General features: G+C 40.5%; 1 protein-coding gene across 2 annotated transcripts; it reads right to left on the bottom strand.

Annotated features, from left to right (window-relative positions):
- Positions 1-5885: 5885 nt before the first annotated feature.
- dctn2 (dynactin 2 (p50)) lies at positions 5886-20951 on the bottom strand. Of its 2 annotated transcripts, none has more exons than XM_069690947.1 (14): positions 20745-20951; positions 20365-20439; positions 16981-17077; positions 15963-16024; positions 15619-15717; positions 13989-14149; positions 12543-12696; positions 12173-12238; positions 11927-11965; positions 11616-11693; positions 10212-10283; positions 9100-9202; positions 7916-8007; positions 5886-6747 (listed from the first exon to the last, which is right to left on the bottom strand). In XM_069690947.1, exons 1-14 carry the CDS (start codon positions 20778-20780, stop codon positions 6661-6663), a joined length of 1221 nt encoding a protein of 406 aa, XP_069547048.1. In that variant the 5' UTR covers positions 20781-20951; the 3' UTR covers positions 5886-6660. The 2 variants fall into 2 exon arrangements, with proteins under 2 accessions (XP_069547048.1, XP_069547049.1); XM_069690948.1 differs by having other exon boundaries at positions 20371-20439.
- Positions 20952-22061: the final 1110 nt, after the last annotated feature.

Raw genomic sequence — 22061 nt, 5'->3', positions numbered from 1 at the left:
CATTAGTCATTGACACAAACTTTTATTCAATCGCACTCCGAGTCTGACAAGTTTGTAATCGGTGTAATTTAACAATAACGATTTTTTTTTTTTTTTTTTTTTTTTTTGGGCTATATTTTTCACACAAAAAAATACCCACAATACACGGTTGAATTTTAGAAGAATGATATATAGACTGACATATTAATTCCAAAGACGTGTTTTGATAGCTGACAAGATCGTAAATGAGAAACAAAACAGACACGTTATGTTTATAATAAATATATATATAAATATATAATTGAGATATTAATTGTACCGCAGTTTAACTTGCATTGATAGATCAACATTGGCAAATGCTGCCTGTATTATTACGCGACACCATAAAAAAAAATCACTAAAGACACTTTATTTATTCATGAATATCATATTGTGTGATATAGGAAGGGTGTCTTATAGCAGAAATAAATAGCCTATGAAATTGTTTATGATCAGGATCAATACACTATTCAGACGCTTCACATGAACATTAAGGCGTTGTGACTCCACAGAATTCATAAAAGTCCAAATAAACTTTGACCACCCAGACATGTAATGAAACTTGTGCAAAAAATAATAATAATAATAATAATAATAATGTATCATTTAAACCCACAAAGTTCAACGAGGTCACCATCTCAAGACACACGTGGAGCTATACGGTAATATCCAACCACGGTTGTTGTAGAGCTGGGGCATAAACAACAACAGCAGCAACAACAACAACAACAACAACAAAAAGTGACAGAATCAACTGAGGTTTCATCATGTTACACTCTTGATTCTGGCTCCTCAACCGCGCTCCTGACACTTTCTGCCCTAATCCCAAACTCGGCACGCACACGCACACGCACGCACACACACACACACACACTGTTTTTCCACGCGCGCCGCAACGTGCACGGTATAACATGCACAGCCCCATAGCAACAGCGCCAAGTAGCGAATAGAAAGCTCAAATACTGTCTCTAGGACCCGGGTTAAAGCGCTGCAGGAAGCACCGTGAACGCGTCACGACTTGAGTGGCTGTTGCTGAGTAGTTCAGCATACTTTCTCTACCACCCCTCCCTCTCCTCCCCTGCCGTCTGTTTATTTTGTCAGTCCCGTCGTCTGTGTTGTAGTCATTATAAAACACTGTTTACAACCCCACGTCTAGGTTGCCTTTTTATTTTTTTTTTTTTTTTCAGATTCTCAGTTCTGATGTCTCTGCTTTCTAATTACTTGTTATTGGAAACCTTTTTTTTATTATTTTTTGTTAAATAATCGAACAAATGTCAAATAAATAAATAAAATAAAATAAGAGTTATGTTATGATGTATTATATATGATGCTATTGTCTTCTGTTGTTTATTATGCCCTGAGCAAATAGAGTGTAAACAAGTGCTCCAAAATGAACACTGTCTGTTCATGTGGATCAGCTACTGGATGAGATTAAGTCCTCACTGATGGAGATGTCAGTCGTTGGAAGTAATGTTTTATTTGTTGTTGCCTAATCTCACTAAAAAAAAAATGTTTTTTCTTCCCATCATCACAGATAACTGAAAATCTTCTTCTTTTTTTTTAAACAGATTTTTCAGTCAGACCAACATATTTGCCTCAGTTACATTATATGATTTAAAAGGAAGCACATGACAATATGATGTTCATGTTATGAACATAAACAAGTGAAATAATCAAATTTTACTGTGACACTGAATGACAAAATTCAATTCTAAAATTGCTGTTTAAATGTGGACGCATTCGCTTGCTCTTGCACTTGTGTTTGAAATTTATATAAGCCATCAGCTATAGAAAAAAAAATTAAAAAAATTGAAAAACTGACAGTGGTGATGGTTGATGTTTTTGATTCATCATCGCACCAAAATCAGATCTTTACTTTTCTTTTGTTATACAGGCAGAAAGAGTCTGGGGAATTTCCAGCCACAACACCGCGATCCCCCCTTTCTGTCCGGTGCCCTTGGTCGAGGCTCCACACCCTGTTCTTGACAACACACACACACACACACACACACACACACACACACACACACACACACACACACACACACACACACACACACACACACACACACACACACACACACACACACACCAGCTGTCGGAATCCTTCCCCTCTCTGAACTGAGACCAACTGATACAGCTGTTAACAAGTACTGGTGACACACTAAGTCCTTTTTTTTTTTTTTTTTTTCTAAATCCCAGTTTGCCCTTTCTCATCTTGTGTTTCAACTCTTTTCCTGGGGCTCCCTGACAACCAGCAGACCTCACCTTATCAGTAACCCACTGGTAAACACATGTTCCAAACACTCAACAAACACTGTTGGTACTTAGATGTGATTTTTAAAACTTGTGCTCCTGAGCTATCGATATACGGCTTGAGATCTTAAGACAATTCAAGTGGGACATGTTGCCAACAGATCTGACTAACAATGCTTTTGTCTTTTAGCCTCAGGTCCCTGATGTTACTCCTCTATCGTGTGATGACACCCATTAACCGACTCATTTGCATTTTCTGTCCTCGGGAGGTTTCCCCATCTGTCATCTCTTTTACAGGTACAAGACGTCCGGCACTCACGTGAAGCAGCAAACCACCTCAGCGCCCATAAATAATTTCGGATCCATTTCCGACGGCTATCCACTCAATCACATCTCGGCCAGATTTAACAGCTACGTGTCACCCCTACTTGCCGAGTTTTCAGTGGTTGGAGCTTTAGGAGAGCTTTACTGACAATCTTGTTAGTGTGTTAAACCCTGTTTACCTCAGAGTTTCACCTGTCTCTATTCCGTCTCCTCTGTCCTCCCCTTCTTTCATTCGCTTACATTCCTCATTCTGCCCTACGACTGTCACCCTATTTACCTCCACTTACCTCCGCCCACCTGTCCTCCTCTCTGCTTCACCACTGACTCCTCACCTGTCCCGGCACATTCCTGAAAAATTAAGACAAAATGATGTCGGGCTCTTCGTTTTATTTACCTTCTCTGTTCTGTGGCTGATTTTTGATTTCCGATGTCAACTGTTCTTTCTTTGTTTCACATTTTTCTCGCTTCCATTTTATTTCCAGTATCATTTGAAATTTTTACAATTGTTTGTCGAGGTAGAGGTAATTTTAGTGTCGAGTTAAATTATATTTTAATCATCGTACTCATTTTTAACAACCTTTAAACGGCTTAAACTCCAATGATTTAGACTGATTGCCTCATGATTTCATTATATTGTCTCAAAAATCTCAACAGCGCACTACAGCGGTGTTACTATCATCCCCTGAAACCACTATCGGCGCCTTGATTTCTTCATTATGTGTCATATATAAAACATTAAAAAAAAAGAAAGAAAAGAAAAACAAACCAACACAAGTGGGAGACTGTGGAGCAATAAACTTTAAATGGCTGTCTGAACAGGTGGATATACTGACAGTGAAACACACTCCACGCTTTCTTCCTCTCTTCCTAGTTTTAGTTCTTCCTACATTTTAGAGCCTTTTCTTTCTTCATCTTCTCTGTTGCCAAAGGACTTCAATATTTACTTTGACCAGTTGCGTAAAGTAAGTATCTGTATTTATACTTCAGGGTCAACAATGATACAAGGATTCTTGTTTGGATCGATACCTATTTGCCGAAACATTCTGGGTTTTTTAAAAAAAAATTTTATAAGGCTTTGGTTTAATCATTCAATACATGCAGTATGTTCTCGTTTATAATCAGGGTTGAGTGGGCAGCCGTGGTCTCGAATAAAATTGTAATATTTGCTGCCATTGTTAGAAAACGCCATAAGTTGTCCTCTCGGTAAAGAAATGTGTCTTCACAGACGGATCTGGGCTGACCCAATCTGCTGCACCCGAAATAGAAGGACAAATGTAGTACAACATGATATACACTACACACTACGTCTCTGTGCTCATCTGGGGCATTCCCTTCTAAGTTGGAGCTCTGGATCTAATTCCCTGTATGTAACACTTGATATGTCCCGTCCGAGCTGGCCGGTATTCAACGCCCCCACATGTAGGGGGAAAACACAAGTCCTTACTCAGCATTTAGTCTTCTCTGGAATAAATGAAAGACATGATACATAAGGCAACAAGATGCAGCTACAATACTCAGCTAAAGTAAAAGAGACAGCCATAGACTTAGTTAGATATAAAATATGATAAACTTCTCTTATTGAGGGCCAAATTAAGTTGAAGTACTCAAGTCCCAAAAGGTTTCTGTCCAGCTGGAGTGGACATCGTAGCAAGATATTTCAACATACATGAGAGCAGACGTGTTCTTTTTTGGCACCGATTGTTGTCTGCGTCTCAGGAAACTGATAATCCACTTGTGTTTGTTTGTCATTGCAGTTCCTTAACTCGCAGGAGCTGATGTGTGGATGAGTCATCAGAAGCGCCTGATCCTCACCCCGCTGCAGGTTATCTGTCGGCCTTTGTCTCAAAAAAACCGTCACCCGACTTCAAACATTATTTACTGTCGATTGTAACAGTTTGCGTTTAAAACGCTTTAAATCCTTCAGAATAATGGCGCTTTGAAGTTTTTCAAATACTGCTGTTAGATAAGAGCAGGGAGGTGGAGTGATTTACAGAAAAGGCCGCCAGCTGGGCACAAACCTGGGATGCCTCGGTTCATTGTTGGCACAAACGTTTAAATACTTTTGAATAAATTTGTTTAATTAAAGTCAGCATTATAACGTGAACAATAAGCTTCCCGTATCCAGTTTAAATCCAAATGGTCCAAAATGTGAAGTTCCTTTTCATTTAGCAGCACACAGTGCAATTACAAACTGAATTGTTAGAAATTTGACTTTTGATGTCTGTCTTAAAAAAAAAAAATAAAAAATAAAAAAAAAAATTCTATACAGAAGCTCATTGTGACAGAAAAATGTGAAAGTAGCAGAGAAACTTGCTTTTATGAAGTTAATTTAATCCTTCTACTCTCATGGAGCTTTTTTTTTTTTAATGAGATACTATGCTGCCACCCAGTGGTCATAAATAATGAAGAAAACCACAAATGCATTTTTTTTTTCTAAATTTGAGAGGCCAACTGTGATTTTAAAATGTGCACATTTTTATACATTTATTACAGGTTCATATTTCGTAAAACTTGAAACTAATGACTTCTAACTTTTCAACAAAATTTTGTTTCTGTAGTATAACTCATCCCAGATCACTTAACAGTGAGGTTGACATTTTATAGTGTCGTAAGAAGGAACCCAACAAATCCCAGATGAATTACAGTGGGGAGGAAAATCTCACTTTTATCGGGGAGAAGACCTCCCGACGGATCCAAGCTCGGAGGTGGGCGGCCGCCCATCTTCCTCGACCAGTTGGGGTGAGGTGAGAGCGGAGGGAGAAAAGAACAGCATCGGCAGATTGACAAACGATAAACCTGGGCGGGTTGATGGGGCCGGGAACCGCAGATCAGAAACATGCAGCTCCAGAGATGCCTGCAGTAAAGCACGGGTAGAAAGGGGGAAAAGCACAAACTACAGAAGAGAGAAGACACCAAGTTCAAGACATTTAACTGGGTTGTATAAATTCACAGAGTGAAAAAGAGAGTAAAGGAGAGGAGCTCAGTGCATCATGGGAAGTCCCCGAGCAGCTTAAGCCTGTAGCAGCACAACTAAGGGACGGTTCAGGGTCACGAGACAACCCTAATGAGCTTTATCAAAAAAGAAAGTTTTACGACTCGTCTTAAAAGTAAAGGGCGTCTGCCTCCCAAACCCAGACTGGGAGCTGGTTGCACAATAACAGTTTCCGATGTCATAAAACGTAAATTTCAACCCATACCCGATATGCCAAAATGAAGGCATCTAGGTAAATAATGATCAAAATATATTAAAAGTACATCCTTAGACCATAAAATGAAAGGAGCCAAACTTTTCGCACTTTGTTTTATTGACCAGTTTCCATGACCACAGATGAACAATACAGTGGACTTATAGGCAATGACAAAGCAGATTAAAAGTCTGTCTGTGGCGTCTGGTCTCAGTCATAATAATATAATCACAAGCGACTGAGCGTGAAGAAAACAATAAGGTACACAGGCATATTTACAAGCTTTCCTTCCGTGACATGGCCCCGACACAAACGTGCTCCGGCTACAACAATACAAGACGACAGATCCAGATTTTTACAGTCGACAACATCTTTAAATGTGTCATCGAGCAACCCAACATTACTGTGATCCATTTAATTTGACCAAAGTTTACAGTACAAGTCCTGTAATAGTGTAAAGCTCCAAAAGGCATGGAAGAATTCCTTAAGTTTAATACTAATAATTATAAAAACAATTCCAGTCTAAAACTCAATAAGCTTAACAGGGGGGGGGGGACTGCAATCAGTGGCCTTTATAGAATGGACAAAAGTGTTTTCATTTGATATCAGTTTGATGCAAGAGAAAGGAAGAGAAAAGGAGGGAGGACAAGAACATTTGGTCTCCTTGTTTGTTATTCCGTCTTTTTCAACTTTCATCCAACATTCCACTCAGTGAAAAAAAAAGGCAGAGGCGGAAGTAGAGAGCAAGAGAGGCGATGGCCAGAAAGGACAGCGTTAACCCCCCCAATCATCCCCCCCACCTTCATCTGTGCTCTCAAGCCAACTCCTTATTGTCCATGTTCTACACTCCTGAACCGGTCCAAACTCTGCCACCCGTTTATTTAGAAACCTTCTTCATCCTCTGATCTAGTGCCTCAAAGTTCTCCTCTATAGCAACCAGATTCTCCTTCATCGTCTGCTGGACCTGCCGAGAAGACAACAAAAAAAGAAAAAAGAAGAAAGTTAGGTGAGGAGGAAGACAGAGGGGGTGAGGGTTGGAGGGAAAGTTGTGAACAGGAGAGACTGATGGGATGTGGAGAGAAATGGTAGCAGCATTAGAGGAAGCAGTAAAAGACAACAAGCATAGTAGAAAAGCATAGAAAGAAGCTTGTTACAAATACATGAAAATAAGTGATCCACTAACTGATGGACAGAAAACAAGCAACGATTTTTGAATAAAATAACTGGTGAAGTATCTTTTAACAAACCTTCAGTGGTTCAAGCCTCTCAAATATGAGAACAAGACATTTACCTTTTATATACATGATCCAAAAATATAAATCGGTATCTGTACAACGTTAATCTGTTGTGCATATGTAAGATGAAACACGCCAATAAATGCTGAAAAAGTTATTGACGGCCATCATTAAAAGGGCAACGTTCCTGAAGGCTACTACAAAAACTGCCAGAAATAACTGAAGCACGTCGGTGTCAGATTTAATAACCTTCTCCCCACTCCACTTCTCAGAATAAAATACAAGTCTGAATCAAAATAAAGACCAGGATTTTTCTAACTTCAGGAGATTCAAACTTTCAGCAAACATCAAATACGAAACCTTGAACTGTGAAAGCTCAGGCTGTTCGATTGGCCGAGACCAGAAGAGACTTTACAGAGTGTCTGTCCTCTTAATAGGGAGCTGCACTTTGTTCAATTGCTGCTTTTAGTGATTAAAAGCTGCCATTGCTGCACTCTCAAGTGTATTTGAGGACACTTTCTACACTTATTCATTCCACATACAAAAACTTCATCGCCAAATGGTTGAGTACTTCCAAGTTTTCTTCCCCAACGAAGCCAACATCTTCACTCCTACTGTGAAATACTAATAATATTAGTGTACATCATAATTTAATATGATATTAGTATTACTATTGTACTAATAACAGTTTGAAAATCCCGTCATTTGACAACAGAACGATTAGTTCCTGTAAAATGATCAAAATTGTGTCTATACTTTAAAATCTGTTCGTGTCGACCTTCAAGTATTTTTTTTACTGCCCACCTCGTGGCAACATCAAATCAGTTCCGCACGCCGAGCAGCGTTGCAAATAATTCATGATGCAGCAGTTGTTGAAGAGGGCTGTGAACTTCTTACCTGTGTTAGCAGGGTGTTGTTGTCCTTCAGGGAGTTATTGATCATCTGCTGAGTCGTGTCCAGGTGGGTCAGCAGCTGGCCAAACTGCATGGCTGTGAGACGGAGGGTTGAAGTGATAAAAGGCGGGATTGGAGAGAAAAAGGGAACAAAATTATATATATATATATATATATATATATATAAAAAGAGTTTAAAACGGCGATGTCTTTGTTCTCAGCTACAGTAGGAGGGCACATGGTCTAACTGGAAATCTAATCTGAAAAGTGATGAGTGCTTGAAAGATGAAATAAAGTATTTTCTTTTATTGGGAAAGAAGGAACAGGAGGAATAAAAAAAGAAAAAAAAAAGTGCAGCTAAAGCTTATTGAGCGCAGAACACTTGTTCTGCAGACTGTGACAGATCGGTACAAACAGAGGTTCGATGATAAATGACCTCTTTCAGCTCTCAGAAGTGAATTACCAATACAATCTATTAATGCCAAGGCTCCGCTTTCATGTGCTAAATAATAAAAAGATGATAATGTAATATGTAATATTATGCATCTCCTTCTCCCCAAAGGGGTGTTTAACAGTATTGCAAGATTTAGTCCAATTCTGTTACCATTTTTTTTTTTTTTTTTTTTTTTTTGCCCTCTGCTATAATAGAACAGCACGGTTGACGCTAATTCTATTATCCATTTGGATCCAATGTTTGCGTAGTTTTCATCTTTTGTCTCACTGGCAGACGTTTTCATTGGTGAAATCTTTCGCACCGAGCATCGCCACCCGGCACAGATGCTGCCTGATGAAACCTGATCCGGGTTCATACCCCGTTATGTTCCGTGGCAACAGACTACATAGTTTGAATCTTTAATGCCACACCCCCACCCCCCACTAACCTACATACATTCTCTCCTTGAACTCTCATGGGTGTCATTTCAAGGTTCTTCCGCCCTCACGTAAAAGAATAGAACATAAATTATCCAAGTTTTCATTGTTATCATCTTTACTGGGGTGAAATTTGCCCCTACAGCAATAATTAGTACAATATTTGTAATATAAACCCAACACAGTAACTGAGGACAACCATTTGAAATGTTTAAAAAAAAAGTGAACTCCTCCACAAAGTCATCATTTCATGGTTCACGCGTACGTGAACAGACAAGAGTACGTCTCAGACCGCCTTCTTGTAAGTCAACCGGTTACCTTGTTCATGCAGCTCCTTGACAGCGACGAGCCTCTGCACCACCTGAGGTATAGAGGTGGACACGGCATCCCACTTCTGCACCACGTCATACAGCTGCGACACCTGTCAGGCAAAAACGGAGATGTCTAATATCCGGAAAAAGCCCTGCAGCGAAATGAGCATGCTGATTTTACGCAGAGGTTTATTGTACTCTAAATGATGTAAATTCGCACAACTCGCTACAGCCAATATACAGTAGTGTCGCTGTAGCTATTGTTCGGTTGATATTTTGAGCTGTGGGGTGACGTTGACGTCTGTGGTCGGACTTTACTCCACACTGCTGCGATAGTGGATGGTAGATGTGCCGCTCACAAAGCCCGAGGTTCAAACTTTATTGCTTTCACTCGGTCTACAAACCGGACAGACTGGAGAGGACCGCCTTCGAATCATGGTGACGGCCCCGGTGGTATTTTATGGCTCGTGACATCAGTTATGCTGCGTTCAGGTAAATTGTTTTATACAATGTCATATTAAATCACGCTTGTGCGGTTTCCTTCTTCGTTTTAAAGTAACGACGGTCGGATCGTATTTGAACTAAAACATTACTAAAACGGTTTGTAAAAAAAAAAAAAAAAGGACCAATCGCAACAATGATAGAATTAAAATGGCCTGCGATGCCTATTAAATGTGTGTAAAAACTGATAAAAAGAAAAAAGAAAAAAAAAAAGACACGGGTTTTAAAACGGTTAAAAAATGTACCAGTTATTTGCAAAGTCAGCGCTTAATTCAGATTGAACATACTGCAAGTACTCCTCTTCATTGTGCCTGCCAGACTGATTCATGGAAGTGTTCAAATAAAACACTTTTTCAGGTAGAGTGAACACGCAAGACAATTTATTCTGTGAAGTGACAAAATGAATGGAAACTGAAAAAAAAAACCCACAAAAAAAACATGTCAGCTCTCAGATGTCTGCTGGGAGAGTCTTCCATTCAAAGTGCTTTGAAAACAGATGAATCACAGTTGGACCGTGTGAGCGCGCAAGTTGCGAGTTTCCATTTACAGAATATAAAATGTATCCGAGATCATTACTGCATTTATTTTTGCACTGATGGATGTGCAGGAATTACTAACCTTGTTTTGTGTTTCAGCGTCCTCAATCGCTGTCTTGTGTTTAGCAATCTCATTCATCTTCCCGAGGACACTCTGGAAGGGAGAGAACACAAGCATTAGAAAGTCATTTATTCTAATTATGCGTGAGGTACCATTTAAAAGGCAAGAAAAAAAAGAAAAAAAAAAGGGACTGTTTCTACACCTCAGAGAAGCCAACCGTATGGAAAAATTGCATATTTCAGAGGCTAAGAAATATATAAGCGCGATGCCATAGTAGCCTAACGTTCAAAAGGTCTTCACACAATCGGTGCATTTTTTTTTCTTCCCACACGGTTAATTTGCATATCGACATACGTTTTACACAGAACATGGAACGTAGTTGCTTGTAAGCAGGCAACGATCAGGTTTGTCTAATGTACCAAAATCTGCTCCTTTTGCCGAGCGAGGAGGAGCAGCATGAGATCATCTTCACTGGATGATGTTAAATCCTTCCATTTTTTCTGATGAAATAAGCCAATGTAGTCAAATATAGTTCTTTTGAACAACTGTTGCAATTTTGCATCGACGCCAGCGTGAATCGATTTCATTTTCATGTCATTTATTGGTCACGCCCCTGGTGTGTAAAGGCCATCGAGCAAATACAACGTAACCGCGAAGTCCACAGTTTGACTCGCAGCTGGCCAGACCTTTGCTGCACCTCATTCCCTTATCTCTCTTCCAGTGTTATCTGTCTGCCGGGCAGAAAAAAATGTTCCAAAAATATTTTCTTAAAAAGAAGAGAATTATCAGTATTTCACCAACTCCGAGCTCTCTTTCAACATTTCAGGGTTGTGGGTTGTTGCAGTTCAGAGCGGTCAAATGCCTCACCTGCTACCGCTGTGATTTACTGTCACTACCTTATTAAAAGCTCACATTTAAAAATCTGAATTTACATTTGGATTTACCTTTTGATTCTATTTAGTGAGCCAGCCAAAGTAAATACACATATATATACACATGAAAGGAAAGGGGAAGGAGAATTTGTAAAAAAAAAAAAAAAGTTGTGAGTCTTGTTTTTTTTTTTTTTTTTCAAACTTTTGTTAGATAGACGTGATGCAAAGTTAGCCGTCAGCCCGCTTGGTCGGCTCGTCCCGAACAATCTCTATAATGAGCAAGGCATATAGCACCATTCATACACCAGGCAATTCAAAATGATTTACGGGCATAGAAACCCATTTAAAAAAAAAAAAAAAAAAAAATGAAGACTACATTTAAAGACAGATTAAAACAAGAAAAACAAGGCAGTTCAGTATAGAACTGTCTGGTGGAGAGTTGCACACGAAAGGCTTTCAAATCAGAACGTAATCAAAAATGCAACTGACTGTTGTGTTCATGTGAAACAGTTTCCTCCCCCTCACAATCACGTGCTGTGTAGGGACTAGTCACCTGCAGTCTTGCCTCCACTTGATCCAGAGTGGCAGAGTCCAGAGCGCTGACCCTCGCCTGCAGGAGCTCGATGGTGTCCTGATACAAAGAAACGCACAAAGTTATACACGACACTTGCATTCAGGACTTGGTGTTCTTTCTCCGACTACTGGCACCGCCACCACAACAACAACAAACAAACAAACAAACTCGGAGGAACTGGTGTCATCTTTGAAGCATGACCCAGTTCTCTGGCTGCACATCACAGAGTTACGAATGCACAGACAAACTCCACACAGAGCGTACTACAAACACAGTGGTCGACTTCTCACCATCAGACTGGCTCCTTGAACGCCGGCACTCAGAGGTCCCTACAAAGTCAAGACAATGAATACAAAAATGAAGCCACCCCCGTAATTTACATAAACCAAGTGGGAGATTTTTATTTCAATTTCACTTTGCGGATGGTTGCAAATCAACAGAGGCATGGAAATTCTGCTGGTGTGAGTCTGAATGTGAGAGAAAAGCATTAGAGAGGATGTTTGTGTGTAGATGTGTGTGCGTGACTCGGCGTGTACCTGCTTGTCTGATCCTGAGCCAACAGCTATCTCCAGCTCAGCTAGACGCTTCTCCAATTCCGCCATCTACAGGGACAGAAACAAGGCAACACATGGCTGGCAGTGACAACAGCATCCCACCAGACGCACACAAATGCCCACGCACACACAAATGCCCACACACACACACACACACACACGCACAAACGCCCACGCACACACCTTCCTCTATTTTCCTGTTTGTTGCCATCAAATATTCTGACAATCCTCTCACGAGAATGAAAACAAAGCACGCGGAGGAGCTCGTTCGGATTAAACACTTGATCATTTTGTGCGTTCGTTCGTCCCAGACACTTGACCCTGCCGTCTCCTCCTCCCTTCTCCACTTTACCTTGGCAGACTCATTGAATTTTTCCTGCTCTGGTCTGCTGTGTAGCTCGTAGAGGACCACTCCATCTGGGCCCTTGGTCGATGCCGTCGGCTTGCCGTCTTCCGCGGCGCCGCCACGGCCGCCCTTGGCCACTTCCAGCTGGGTGAGCAGACGCCTGCGGGAAGGAAGGAAAGCAAGACACAAAAGGATTACATATTCAATGTTGTTAGAAGCCCCATGTGCTGCTATGTCTGTGTGATCCCCCTCCTCTTCCTTGCTTCCGATCTTTTCAGGCTCTTTTGTAAACTGCAAGCTTAGGCTTCACTCTTTTTCTTTTCCTCACAATTTTCCTCACTTTCTTCCCTTTCTCTCATTTATGTCACAGCTTCTTTTTCTCTCCTGCTCAGCTGAGGTCTGACAGGTTTCCAAGCTCGCACGGTCTTCTCTCACCTCCAGTTTTTATTGCCCTTTCACAGACATCTGTCAGTCAGTTGTGGTGCTTTCCAGGTGCTGCCACATTGAGATAGGCAACATTTATGTGGGCATTTGACACCAGCTGTACTGCCTTTCACTTCCTACTCTGTCGCCATATATCTGGGTTATAGTCCCAAACTCAGTGAGATGAATTCCATTGATTTTCTCTCTGAAAGTCTCTTGCTGACTCAAGTTTTTTTTCAAACTATCCTTTTTCTTTCCATTTCTCTGCTGCCCACTCGGCCATCACTTTGGGAGCAGCTAATAGGTTGTTGTGGAAAGCAACGCTTCTGTGCCGAGAGGTATAGTGAAGTGTGCAGAGGAATTCAATGCAAATTTATATGGGCTCATCAAACAGTATCTTAAATACACTAATGACGTCCCTTTTTTTTGTAGGTCGTCACTTACTGCATTTACAACAATCAAAACTATTTTCTAATGTGAATGGCCTTTAATATTGTTCTCAGTTTGATTTAGAAAAAAAAATTCAGGTCTGGGGAGGACGATGACTGCGGCGATCGGAGAATGTGGTTGCTCAAATTACTGTTGGTTCCATGTTGTGAGTGCAAAGGCTCATGGGACAGTTCATGTTTGCTAGGATAGGTGTCACCGTCGCCTACTTTTACATTCTGCATTGACAGAACAGACAGATTTCTTTCACAGCTACCCCGACCGACAAAAGAATGCACTTCAATGCATTTGTGATATATTTATGAAACGCTTGCCTCTTTGATTATAACTATATAACAATCTTCTGTATTGAAATATGGGTCAAATCTCACTAACGACATTACAGCCTAATCATAACGCGCGAGGTATTCGTCTTAACCAATAAGCAACTTGAATTCGTTGTGCCTTGATGTTCTGGTTTGACCCTTGATGCGCCTTCGCCCCAAAACGTTTTGAAAACCTCTGGTGTAAACTCCCAGATTCCAGATGTTTGTCCTCTTACTTGCTTCATAATCTCTTCTCCCCCCCCCTCCCCAGACTCACCTTGCCAAAGCTCCATCTGGGTCAGCCAGGTTAATGTGTGCCTGTGGTCCCAGCAGTGAGTCGAGGTGGGCAGAAACCAGCTGCTCTTTGAGCTTGGCTGCCTGCTGGGCGAGTACCACCGGGGTGAGGCGCTCCTCTGCGTTACTTTCCTTTGTAGCGGTCTGGAAGCAGAGCGACACAAAAGTATTTAAGTAACTGCTGTCTGCACAGCATCGTTTCAAACAGCAGGATTAAAAGTCTGTCAGGACCAGCCAGCTCTGTTGTTCTCAGACAACATGTGTCGAATGCCAGACAACAATGTGGAAAACATAATATGTGCATACATTCCTGCACTAGATATGTGAACAGTAGCATTTAGGGAATATTATTTCTGGATCAGCTACTAACTGCATGGAGATCTACAAGTGGCCAAGTAACCAATCAAAATACAGGAATTAAACCAGGGGCCTAACTTCTTTGTTCAGTTTTGTTTGGACAACAAAATAATCTGAAACGATGTAAATCAAATTCAAGTTCCTATCTACAGTTTTTGGGTGCTTTCTTTGATGGCGTTTTTTTCTGGAGCCACATTTCCTGAAGATATTACAAAATTATGACAAAGTGATTATAATTCATGATATAAACATCCACAATTATGAGAGTAAGACCCAAGTAGAAACAAAGCAGAATATTCCTTAAACATTCACAATAGCAGAGTTCATTTCATGACCTAATATTCTACTGTCATCAGATCCAATTTTGCAGTCAGATTTTTGGTGTGAAATGATATTCTGGCATAATATGATTGCACTAATCCATTATTCCACAATTAATCTGTTCCCTGTCAAAGTCAATGTTCTCGCCCCAGCATGCAAAATTTGACTCTTTCATTTGGTCCATTTCCCCTGATGGATGACCACATATTACTTGGAGAATGTAAATTGCTCCAAGGAGTTATTTTATAACATAAAATTTACAGACTGTAGCAGAGAACCCGTTTGAACCACCCGCAGCCAGGCTGCATATATTCTGCCAGCCTGACCTGCATGAGCTCAAACAGAAGTATTCTGTCACAAACAACCAGCAGATCACATCTCGAGTTTGAATTCGGTTTTGGTTGTGTAGCGTAGTAGACCCTGCAGTGTGTGTGCGCAGCCAAGTTAATGACATGCAAAGTTTAATTAGTGTCCTCGTTCAAGGGTCTTTGTTAGTCTGAAAAGAAATCCCATTAATTTTAATCAAAACTTTTTTTTTCCAGTGTGAACTTAAAGCTTCAGTGCACGCACCGCGCTGCACTTTGGATCGCATTCTCAGGTCTCTGGTGCAACTGTGTGAACCGAGCATAAATATTTCACCAGTGAAACTGTTCCAACCAAAAGGTTGAACTCCTCTTAATAAATACATGATTACATGGTCTTTGAGTGAAGTGGAGGAGGGTCCCATGGGGGGAGGGGGCTATTGAATTTATGTGCAGGCATCAAGATAAAGGCTGCCCAACAGGAGAATGCCATCCCTTGCAGACTCTTTTGGTAAAAGAGGAAGTGTGTGTGTGTGTGTGTGTGTGTGTGTGTGTGTGTGTGTGTGTGTGTGTGTGTGTGTGTGCGTGTGTGTGTGCGTGCGTGCGTGCGCGCGCGCAATGCTGGCAGTCCACCTGGATGGCGTCCACCTCCTGAGTGAGCTCCTGGATCTCGTTCACCAGGCGCTGATACTTCTGCTGGGGCGTCTCCTTCACTCCGCAGCCTTCTCCCAGCTAAACAAAGAAAAGATGAGAGAGCAGAGAAATGGTATGAATATTACACAACAACAAAGTGGGTCTAGTACAGGAAGAGCAGCCCTGGGACAAACGATCACACAACACCACCATCTCAGATTTATCAGAAAACACTACATACTGTAGTGAGTGAAATAAAAATAATAATGTTGGATCAAAGTGGATCACCTTCTGAAAGAATAAAAAGTAAAGTGATGGATTTCTGCTGAACAGAATGTACTCACAATTTCAAAATCTCCCGACTCGTAGCCCACCCTTCTGCTCTTACTGATTCTGTCTGAGAAGTCTGTGAAAAAGAGACAAATGCTTTGTAAGAGAAAGTGAGAATCGGACGATAAAAGCTGACTGATGTTGGCATGAATACCAATCTAGGTTGTTACAGCAATAACAAAAGGGAATTGAATATTTCAAGTCGGATTTTTTTTTTTTTTTTTTTTTTTTAATGCTCTGGATTTATGGTCACTTCCATTTCTCTTTAAAAAAAAAATTCACTAGAAAACAGTAAACATTTTTTGTAAAAACCATTAAAAAAAAAAAAAGAACTACAAAAACAAGGTCAGATACCAAACTGATGAAGGGAAGGCAGCAAAAATTGCATTGTGAGAACATGATAAAAGGCAGCATTGTGTGATGTGTTTAATTTTGATGACCTTTTCCAATCTTTGCAATAATTTAATTCATATTCAGTGCTCCAATGAACTGACTGTTGATACCTATTTTCAAAAAAAAAATACCTGTATGATATGTACCCTAAGATGCAGGTTAAAAGTTATGGCTGTCAATATTGTACAGAATATTTTTGTGACCGTCTATAAATATCACGTTAACGAGTTAGTCAGTCTCTCAATATTTTCAGACTCCCCCAAACTGAAAGCCACAAGTTTGTTCGTTCCTACTGAAGACATTAAAAGTGGGTTAAAAAATATATAATAAAATCAAATAAATGTTGTAGTTTCTAGACAACTTTACTCAGACAGGAGGAAAAGGTGCATCTGATAGGCTTCTTTTTTTTTTTTTTTTACCATTCGCAGATTTGCACCACAGTGAGCAACGTGATGTGGAAAACAATGGAGCTCAATGGCACAGAAAAATAAGCATCATAAGTGTTTAGTTCAACAGTACTTACTGGGATTAATTCCTTGTTGGTTCTGAGGCCAGAAAAACACACAGAATACCACCCAACATAGTATCGTTTTAGTTAAAAAGTTATAAAAAGCGGTTTATCATCCACTATAAACTGACCGAGTCCCTTGGTGGTGACATGCTTGTCTTTGAACTTGTCATAGGCTGCATTGGGGTTAACCACAATCCTCTCCACGCTGTCACTGCAAAGCTCCTCCTGTCATTCAAACACCAGGAAAAAAAAAAAAGTCAGATAAACAACAATCATACAGTGCATGTACAAAGACTTCAAAGTGAGCCTCAGCTAACTGAACCAGCGAATCAGAAGTCTCGAGGCCCAGGGAACACTTGACAGGAAAACATATGCTTGATCACTGCCCCAAAATATAATTTACAAAGAGACTGGATTAAGTGTATTATGTCTTACGCTCAGAAATCAAAAGCCTTTGTATAAATGAATAAGAAAAATCTTCACATCCATCATTTTCGGTCATTTTTGGAAGAACCAGATTATTTCAACATAATTTAGAGTTGCAGGCAGGAGACCAACATGCAAAATGAAATATGTCACAACCATAGTTTTACCCAAGATTGATTGTAGAATCTTAGGACCATTTTTCAAAAGGTTTAACTGTGATACAAATAATTTGCTTTCAATGTGCTACATGTCTACTATGGTAAGAAAGTGTTACATGAGTGAAAAAAGGCAAAATCACAGCTAAACAATTTACTTTTCTAAATGACAGCTCTTTGATTAGTGATTCCAGGGAGCACAGAATAACATGGATCATTTGATCAGGACTTTCTAGTGATCAATTCTGATGTGTTATGGATAGGATTAAAACACCACTGACACATACAGATGGATGACATGAGCGAGCACACACACAGATTTGGATAAAAACCGCACACAAAACACGAGACGGTTACACAGATGTCATGAGGAGGAAGAGGAGGAGGAGGAGGAAGAGGAGGAGAGTTAGTCAGGCTCTTACCAGCTCCTTGGGTTTCCAAAGAGAGTTAGAGAAAATAACAGAAGAGCAGAGGGAGAGAAAAAAAAGTAGGTGGGGGAGGAGGGGGGGAGAGAGAGAGAGAGAGAGAGACAACACAGATTAATGTGGTTATCACATGCCATGCACACAACAGGAACAGTTGGCCAGGGTCGGGGAGAGATAAGAAAGACAGCAGTGTTCTGAGAGTTAAAACCCTTGAGACACTTTGGTCACTTTGGACAGCTTCTGATGTCTCCAGTTCTTTCTTTCTTCCCCCTATTCAGGGTGGTAAGATGCTCCGTTAACACCACCGTGTTACTTTCTCTTTTCATACCATACTGTAGTTTATAAAAAAAAAAAAAAAGAAACCAATCTGTGAGTTAGAGTGAAGGGTAACGGGTGGTTTAAGGGTGTCTAAAAGAAGTCAGAAAACCCTAAACTGCATTCTGTCACAGAAACAGTTTTTGATCAGAAGATCATTCAGTTGGAGTGAGTTTATTTTTAGTAACATGCAGTTCATCCTAAATGCTAAACTGAACTGAAGCAGTTGATGACATATATCCAAGTTCAAGCCCCTGTACATTGTGTGATTTTGGACTTTTCCAGATAAACATATATACAATATATTTGATCATCATTCCAAGATGGTGGACTTTGCACTGCTAGATACCATATTGTATCATTAACGATAATACTGGCATAATTTTCAATAAGATACAAATATTCATATTGTGATAATGTCAAAATTTCACTTTTGCAAAGCAAAAAAATAGCATGGCTTAAAGTGGCTCCACTGTGGAGGAGTTTGTTCCAAAAGGCGAGTGACTACAAAGCTTCGTCCGCAGCTCGCTGTGACTGAATAAATGTAACAGCAGAATCTTATGACACTGACAAAGATGAAAACTATCATCCCGTTGTCAATCAGTCCCATCACTCACCCATTAAGTCAGTATTAGTGTAGACACCAATCTGTGGCATCCCTACATTAAATGATGTCGAATAAACGGGCCAGCGCAACAAATAAAGTAAGAGGCATACTAAAAAAAAAAAAAAGGGGGGAGGCAAAACAAAAAAGGAAGTAGAAACAGGCAACAAAAGATATCTTGTGGTACATGTGTACCAGTGCCACGGCCAGACCTGAATTTTTGTCTGGCGGCATGTACATTTTTTACAACATAACACAATGATTCACCAGGTATTCATCAAACCATCTCAAAGTTGATCATTTATAGTCCATTGCAGATTGTGACTAAGATTTGTTTTGATATTGTAACCACCATGATTAGTGACATGCAATGAACCTGAAAGAAGTTATCACACAGTGTAAAGAGGCTTTTAAAAGTCCCATTAGTAAGAATAGCGTGGTTAGCCAAGAAGCAATTGTTAGAACATGACGACAACAGGTTAAGGGAAATCTCCAGAACAAACAGACAAACACTTTTCTTTCTCCTGTCAGTGCCTCACTCACACAGATGCGCACTTGAGCCTTGACTGCTTTGTCAAAGCATGCCCGAGTGAAATAGTGAATCAGTGCTGCTAAAGACCCATCAACATTATGATGCCCTTGAAAAGTTTAAATGAGCAACTCAAAATAGGAGGGAAGGAATCAATTCTCAGCACTTCAAAACAATCAAAAGATGATGAATTAGAGCACAAAAAGTGTCACGCCATTGATCCATTTCTCATTTCATCCCAATCAATACAGGTAGAAAAAGTGGATGAGATTATAAAAAATTAAAAAAACATGCATGAAGCTCACAGAGAAAAATGGAGCCAGTCTTACTTGTACAAACTATGGTCCCAGGAGGGTTTGGGGAAGAGTCAAAACATGGGAATGGGAAGGATGAATGTGGAAACACGGGAGGGAAAATGCCAATTAGGATTCACTCAGCGGGTCGGTCAAGAGCCCAGACATGTTTCAAAAGCAAAGTCAGATCAGCATCACCTGCTTACAAAGCACTTTACCAGCTAAGCACTGTTAAAAACACTGAACTCTTGCAACAGCTGAGAGGAGACACATTTCTAAAAGTCACAAGACCATCACGATGACATGAAAATACACAGTATAGTTTGTTCTCCTCAAGTCTTGTCCAAAGCACTATTCACAGTCTTTGGATACGACAAAGATATTTTGGTCTATGTGTCCCTTATTTCTCTCCACTTTCAGCTTTGTTTTGTATTTATGGGAGACAGTGCATTTGTGAAAATGTTCAGGTTTAAGTCAAATAACTGCCACATTACCGAAATACCTCCAGAAACCCGGTAAAAACCTTGTGAGGGGACAACAAAATATATTTAAAACTGAAGCGCTTGGAGACAAGAGCCGTGCTTCGTAATGAACCGAGGTGAAAGGAAAAAGTAATCCACGTGTTTTCATAGCGAGGCGGGTCTATTTCACGCTGATAAACATGATGACGTCACTTCTCTGAGCGTTAAAATTCGGTGTAAACATTTTTTTTGTTTGTTTGTTAGCTGGTTAGCTTTACATGCGGCGGAGTTATCCAACAGTGACACTTACCGACTCGAACTGAGCCTGGTCGTCTTCTGGGAGGTCACCGGTCTCGTACACGTCCGGCTCGTTGAATGCCTGGTAAAACAATCAGGTAAAAAAAATAAAAAGAAGATTAGTTAGCCTGTTTACCGACGCTAGCCCGGCCAACGCCCCGGCCCATTCAACAACACGAATTGAGCTAACGGCTATTACAACAACACGCCGCATTAGCTGAACAAGTTATCAGCTAAGATTAAAAAAAAAAAAAAATCATCAGCGAGAGTCGTAAACAAATAATTAAACAACACGCAAGACAACGGAGACCACGGCAGCGATGCTAGCTGACTTAGCACCGCCACATAGCAGCCGAGCTGTCTGCCCGCTAGCTGTTAGCCACTTACGATTCCCGGCAGGTTTGCGTATTTGGGATCAGCCATTGTCAGCGGCAAGCAAAACACGAGACCAAACAAAAATCACGACAGAGTCTACCGACAGTCCTCAAAAACGTGTAAAGTATCGACGAGCCCGGGCCGGATTGTGATAAAAGCTAGCGATGGATGAGCCAGCAAGTCTCTCAGCCGGTGGCGCTGTGCAGCCTTGATGTGGTCACTCGTTTGATTTGACTTTCCGCAGGCACAGGCGGACGGGCGGTGCTGTGTTTGCTATAGCAATAGGGGGGGGTGGGGTTTGACGGCCTACCAAGAGCACAAAACAAACGGCCCTAAAACAGGGAACGCCGTTGCGCATGCGTTGCTTTTATCCAATAAGATTTAACGGTTCATTTCGGTCGAATAGTGTTTAATAGGCGACATTTTCCCACCAAATACAGTATTTGCTGGCTCACTTTATTTATTTTTTTCTTCAGTAACCATTTTGCACAACCATCGACATTATTTTGTATTTATTCACACAAATATCATGGTTGAATTGTGACAGAGTCGTCACATGATGGCGCTGAAGGTACGAGCAAACTACGTAATCAATGGGCCAAAGATCTTTGATTAAGAAGATGCTCTACTCCGCCGGAAAAAAAAAAAAGGGTCTCAATTGTCCAAAGCGATTGGCAATTATTCAAGTAAATACAGAAATCAGTATTATATTTTTCAGTTCGGCTACTTTTTATTTATCAGGGTGGCAAATAAGGCTAAATTTATAATCTTCATCTTGTATCATGTTGTCAGGTGGAGATTGCATAAGGAGAAAATAGCGATTTAGGAGAGAAAGTGAGTTCTCCCAGACTCTTGGAACAACATAGCTTCAAAGTACCTTGAAAAAGGTGTGCACTTGTAGGATACCTAAGGTGATCACATCTAGCCTAGCTGCGCAGACTGCGGCTCACAACGTCACACTAAATATTGGTTGGATTTAGGTGTTTTCTATTACTACACTTTATATAAAGTTAACTGATAAATTCAAATCTATCATTTGTTTAACGTATCCCCATTTTGTTTTTAGTGCCTAAAGACCTTTGCTCAAAAATGCACAAGATACACATTTTATATTATTTATAGAAGCTGTTCATGCCATTTTGTGCAAAATGTCATTGACCAGCTGTTCCAGTTTTTGAATGGTTGAAGCAGTGTTATAAGACATAACTTAACTCTGCTGGTTTATAGCCTACATGAAGATCTTGTTTAGCCTACTTGTCATGAGGGGTGATTAGCTTGTGAAAACAGGTGTATAATATCTCCTCTCATTATCCTGTCTGGGTTGGTTTT

Source organism: Brachyistius frenatus, unplaced genomic scaffold (genome assembly GCF_029030835.1).
Source record: "Brachyistius frenatus isolate BFR_SWC_R1_liver_20210118 unplaced genomic scaffold, ASM2903083v1 Contig_10, whole genome shotgun sequence".
In the NCBI taxonomy this organism is placed as follows: Eukaryota; Metazoa; Chordata; class Actinopteri; family Embiotocidae; genus Brachyistius; species Brachyistius frenatus.
This window is presented reverse-complemented; position numbering and strand designations above follow the sequence as displayed.

Bases quoted from the DNA above. Each gene is read 5' to 3' on its own strand.
- dctn2 (XM_069690947.1), bottom strand. From the start codon at position 20,780: ATGGCTGATCCCAAATACGCAAACCTGCCGGGAATC. The intron at 15,718-15,962 runs GTGAGTACATTC...TTCTTTGTTTAG, and splicing joins AGTCGGGAGATTTTGAAATT to CTGGGAGAAGGCTGCGGAGT. The intron at 11,966-12,172 runs GTACACGCCGAG...TTGACTTTGTAG, and splicing joins GCTCAGGATCAGACAAGCAG to GGACCTCTGAGTGCCGGCGT.